Source organism: Adiantum capillus-veneris, chromosome 6, assembly GCF_014529385.1.
Source record: "Adiantum capillus-veneris isolate H3 chromosome 6, ASM1452938v2, whole genome shotgun sequence".
In the NCBI taxonomy this organism is placed as follows: domain Eukaryota; kingdom Viridiplantae; phylum Streptophyta; class Polypodiopsida; order Polypodiales; family Pteridaceae; genus Adiantum; species Adiantum capillus-veneris.
In genome coordinates, this window is record NC_140936.1 from 102,533,938 (window position 1) to 102,539,810 (window position 5,873).

A 5,873-nucleotide genomic window follows, 5' to 3' on the forward strand; every position below is an offset into this window, starting at 1 on the left:
ATTTTTCGAACAACGTTTTAGTCTTTCCAATCTTTCACTTTACTTCATTTTATTTTTGTAACCCCAGGCATTGGATCAGATTCACAAGGATTGTATCAATTGGGTCTCATATTTAATTTTGGCCTATTGAAGACGTTTAGTGTAATATTTCATTTCATTTCTCTCTCTCTTCCCCCTCTCCCCCTTCCCTTTTGGATGGCGATCGATATGAATGATCAAACCAAACTCTGAGCCCTATCCTTGTATTCGATTGTTCACAACCACGTAAGTTAATGATTTCTTGCCACACACACACACACACACACTCACTTGTCAATTCGAACGATATACGCATGCGCACGTGCACACACATACACATGTTGTGAGTGTCTCGTTAATGTACAAACCAACATCCCTACTTGCTATATTTTTTTTCTTCTATTCAAGCTAACTAGACATTTACTTGGCCCAATTTTTGAATGACAGAGATATACCTCGTGTATTCTATGTTATCTCACTTTCAAGGCATTATTTAGCTTAGTTTAGGTACAAGTCGCAGACTCCCATGCTACCCACTACAACTTTAAAGGAAAAGCTTAAGTATCTTATTTTGCATGACATTATTTTTGGATGCATAAAAAACCTAGATTCTTTTAGAGTTCTTGATGTAGCAAATTTACGAGAGCATTACAAACAAATAAATTTTGCGTTCTTTTTGTTGTCCCAATCTACTATTTGTTGTCCGACCTTTACGTGATATACAAACAATATGCTTGTGATATCATGAGTAAACACTAGTCAATGCCCTTTAGAGTAGCTATCAATGGCCCATTTAGGTTGATAGTGAGTTTCACATTGTTAAAATTGACTACACTTCTTTACGGGCTTGGCCACTAGACATTGTCATAGTAATACCTTATTCACTTTGTACAATTAAGATATGTAGCCGATCAAGATGCTTAGCTATACATGGCTTCGAAGACTTTGGCTGGGTTCCATCCTCTTTCTGGATCTTCCTATCAGATTTTGCTTAAAGCATTGAGTAGATCATAGTGACCAGGGGTCCCCCCATTTAACTGCATGCATCCAACACTCTAGTCTAGCAAACACGAGCTTTTTATACTAAACATACCAATATTCTATCTTTAATACTTAACAAATCTTCAGAGTGCTTGCTACTAAACGAGGTAAAAGTACACTCAAGGGAGTATCCGCCTCATTCTGTAGGGCACTTCAAGTCTGCACACAATACTCCATGTCTTCCAAGTTTAGGCAAGACTCTAAGATCCTAACTATACTTGAAGGATCACATACAAGGTTTGGGTTTCATTGTGAGATATGGATATTTGTAAGTAACACTTTTGCAGATAAAACTAAATCCAATATTCTCATTTTAAGCTCCAAGTATGAAATTTCTAAATACCTTAAAATAATATGCATTTAACAAGGCCCTTTAAATTATCTCTGATAAGTAAGATCTCTCTCTATGTCTACTTAGGAACCAGATACCACATATATATTACACCACTCTACTGCTTACTCTACCTCCCTTCTTACCTTAAAATCACTAGATTCTCCATCACCTGTTACAACAAATTCTTATACGACATTCCCCCACTTTAATATCAGTTTGATAAATCAAGGCTCCTTAATTTTTAAATTTTTAAACTGATTCTCCTTGCTGATGTTTTCACAATAAAATTTTATATTAAAATACAAAAAAAGCTCCCCCCTCCCCCCCCAAAAAAAAAACAATACCAAAAATAAATAAATGATGGGTCCTTTTTTTTTGGGCAAAACTCACAATTGTGAGTGGATAGTATTAAGAACATCAGAAATATACACCAACCTCGAGCTCAGACCGAGCCTTGAGGGTCAAAGGATTACAAGTTTTCTGCTTGACAGAGAAACCACTCCCAGGCTTTACTTATTACAAGATGTCATCATGACATGTATTGTTCTAGACCAGTCCTCTGAGGCTTGTTTGCCTCTAATCCTATGGATCGTCACTCTGCTCTCTTGTATGATTTCACAAAAGCTTGCCATAGCCAGATCCCCCTCAAACACGCGGCGGATCTTTAGTAAGCCTTTGCGACTCTTCACCCTGAACGGTTGGTTTTCTCTTCGTAAAGGACAGAAAAACCTATCGAATATACAAAATAATAGTCTAATAGTCTTGCAAGTTTGAAAAATTATCCTAATACTTCCGATTGCAACTTGTTAATTTTGATTTTCAACCAACTCAAGGCTAAGCTGAGGCAAATCTTTGTCACATAGTGACGTCAACAAGGATCTCGTCATGAGTGAGGTTACTTTGTACATTTATTGAGTAATATAATTTTCAGTCACAATTGTGACAATTTGTGAGTTCCTCTCTCCCCCCCCCCCCCCCCCCCCCCCCCCACAAAAAAAAAAAAACCCAAAATTTTTTTTGCAATTCAAGAGTATCTTTTCTTAAAGTCAAAGTCCGAACTTGAAGAATTTGCCATTAGGCCCCCCAATCTAGGAAAAATAAAAATCCTTTCAAAACATCTTAAAAAAAAAAAAAAAAGCAAAACTCACAATTGTAAGTGAATTATATTGATCATCTCAAAAAATTTCAAGGACTTGCCACGCTTGTGTCGAGCCATGACATCATCCAGAGACCACACTTATATCGGCTATCTGGGGAGCCACCCCTAACGACCTGCCCCCTTGCCCTTGATACACAAGGTTTAAATCCTTTCAAAACATCTTAAATGCATGAAGTAAAGTGTGAGTTTAAAGACACATGAAGGTGGAAAGTCAATTTTTTTAATCAAGATTGTTAGGGTTAGTATTTACACTAAACTTGTAAAATATTACCGGCTTTCTTCAAGGCAAGCTCAATATCCAGCCCGGAGTTTGCAATTTTAGCCGGTAAAAAATATACGCGAACACTACTATGAGCTTGATACTGTTTGTGGCTTCCCAACTTTGTGAGGATCAATGCTATTCTTTGGCTACTTTTTGGCTCATGGTTTATTCAAAGAGAATGAAGTTAAGGAAAAGCTATCCTCCAACATAAGGAAGAATATTTCAAGATTCTTTTGAGCACTAAGCATAAAACTTCTAAGCAAAATAGAATAGAGATATATAAGAAAGAATCTCATTCAAGGAGGGGCAATTTACATCCACAAATGACGAGTCCCCAAGCGATCTTGAAGGATTTGGTGAGAAAGGCCTTAATCTTCTGCATTTTTTTGTATCAATGCTTTGTGGCATTGGCATTGAAGGCATGGACACTATTGAGTTGGCACGGAAGGAGGGTTCTTCATATCACCAACCCACCTACCTCCTTTGAAACTCACCCAAAAGGAGAGAGAATGAGAAACAAAAAGCTACCAACAATGGAAGATAGTGAGGATGAAGAGCGGGTCTCCGTATCAACCATTCACGAAGTATTGGGCTCCAAGCGCTCCATCGAACTTCAACTCCTTTCCTTCATGCTTGTCTTCTCGGCAAGCGGACTCGTCCCTTTGTTCGACCTGTCCTTTCCCATCTTTGTGAGCATCTACACATTCCTACTTGCAAAGTTTGTGTTTCCTTGCTACCCCATGGAGGCATCACGAATGGATGTCTTCCATGGAAGCCGTGCTTTCCACATGTACATTTTGGTGGGGGCTTTCTTGTCCTTCTTTCTTCCATTTGGTTTTGTTCTAGGGAGTTTCTCACGAGGCGAGCCAAAGGCTGTTCAAGCAGCCACGCCACATCTCTTCCTTTCCACAGCCCAAATGGTGAGTGAGATCGTGGTGAGTGGACATACGAAACTCTCTCCTCCTTGCCGAGTTATCCTCACACTTCTTTATAGCTCTCGTCGCCTCTCTGCTCTAACACATTGGATGGTGGAGTCCTTCTCGTATGGCCCACCTCAACCTCCAAAGTGGCATGTAAGTCCCTGTTCTTATAACTAACTTGTTTAGAAGAAAGTAAATATAGCTAACTTGTGTAGGAAGAAAGAAATATTTGAAAATGATTAAGGAAGCAAACTCCTACTCAAAGCCTTAGAAAGCCAAAAATGGCATATACACACGAGCAAAAATGGTTCATGTAAACCAGAAGCACAAGGAATCTTAGTCTTAAAAGCAACCAAATGAACTATCTTTTTTGGGGTATAAAATGATTGAATTTAAGGGAGAGCATTGTGATGATCATTGTACAATGTGAGATGTTTAGAAACTAATGAAAACTTCGAACTACCGATAATCGACTACTCAATCGGTTGAGTGTGTGTCGATGAGTTCATTGGGTGTGTTTCGGGGTATTCATTAAGGGTTACAATATTAGTATCACATGAGTGTACAAAGGGGGGTTCCTTAAGGTAAAAAAAGGTAGATTTGATATAGGGGTAAATAAGGCAATTTTGGTGCACGCAAGTGACATCTCCAAAGTACTACTAGTGAATCCTGTTTTTTGGGGGGGGGGGGGGGGGGGGGGGGGGGGGGGGGGGGTTTTAGTGTTTATTTTCTAATTAATGTGGTAAATTATGTAAGCTAATGTGAATTAAATGTGGTATAGTGGACCACCTATCGTAGCCTAATGTCTCTCATGTGATGGTTTCAGGACCTCATGTGGCTTTGGTTTGGGAGAGGCCTTCCAATGGCAAACTTTCTCTATTGTAACATCTACATGTTTTACTTCTTAATACCAAAATTCTTGCTGAGAGCATTTGAGAGACACATCTCGGCTAAGAGGGCATACCATACGTCTACTCATGATGATGGAAACAGAACTAGTGCAAGATTGGCTTTGACACTTGAAGATGAGAAAAAGCATGTTGCAAAAGATAGAGAAAATGCTCTTGAAAATGCAAACAAAAGGTCTAATACTGGCCTTGAGAAGGAGAAGGAAAGCTTCAACAATGAAAAAGAAGCTTTAACCTTAGTTCATTTGAAAGATAATAAGGTCACAGGAAAAGGTATAGTTCTCACTTGTAAATAGGGAAAGCCTAGGAGTGGTAGTGGTTTTTCTGCCATGCAGATAACTTGCATTCCTGTGACCCTCGAGGCTTGGTCTGAGCTCGAGGTTGTTGTATATTTATGATGTTCTTAATACTATCCACTCACAATTGTAAGTTTTGCAAAAAAAAAAAAAAAAAAGTATAGTTCTACAACACCATAGCATAAGACAAACTATCAAAGACCATAATTCAAGCAAAACACTTCATAGCCTCTGTGGCGTATAGTTTAAAGCCAACAAGGGATTTTTTTTTCAAAAGAAAAAAAAAAATCCAACAAGAGAATTGATGACATATCCCTTCTTACACTTTATAAATGTAAATGTGAAGAAAAAAAACAATGATTTGATTAAGCATATAAAAAGAAAGTGCCTTTGCAATTGGTGCTCAAAAAATACTCTTTCAATTAACTAATAAAAAACAAATTTGAAATTAGCAAGACTGATATAATAGTCTTTTTTTACCATATTGGCATGAAGAAATTATGCTTTTAGACCATGTAAATAGGCAATAAGGACTTGCAACTAAATTTTTCACACTGATCATGAATAGAAACGAGCCTGCTTCATAGCTTTTTTTTTGTGTGCAAAATTTACAATCGTGAGTGGATTATATTAGCAAACCAAAAGAATTACAGATGCTAGTCATGCTCGCGTCAAGCCTGCTTCATAACCTTTCTTAATTAATACAGTACTTATATTCAGTAATGCATATGCAAGTTTACAACATGATGTGGAACATGGTCGATAATTTCCCCATGTAAAGAGTTGAGACGTAAAGATAGATTGAAGGCAGAGTACTCACTTAAAATAAATGAACAAAAACTTGAAGTAAAATGGAAGAAGAGATCAATGGAAGCTATAGAGGCAACTCCAACTGCAGTGGTATTAGTAAACTAGAAGTACTATGAAAATCAAGT

The 5,873-nt window shown here is 37.8% G+C and overlaps 1 protein-coding gene across 1 annotated transcript; it reads left to right on the top strand.

Moving 5' to 3' along the window:
- Positions 1–3,124: 3,124 nt before the first annotated feature.
- On the top strand, positions 3,125–5,393 carry LOC147455997 (uncharacterized). Its single transcript, XM_086515374.1, has 2 exons — positions 3,125–3,887; positions 4,561–5,393. The coding sequence occupies exons 1-2, from the start codon at positions 3,138–3,140 to the stop codon at positions 4,936–4,938; spliced, it is 1,128 nt and encodes a 375-aa protein (XP_086371500.1). The 5' UTR covers positions 3,125–3,137; the 3' UTR covers positions 4,939–5,393.
- The last annotated feature ends 480 nt before the right edge of the window (positions 5,394–5,873 follow it).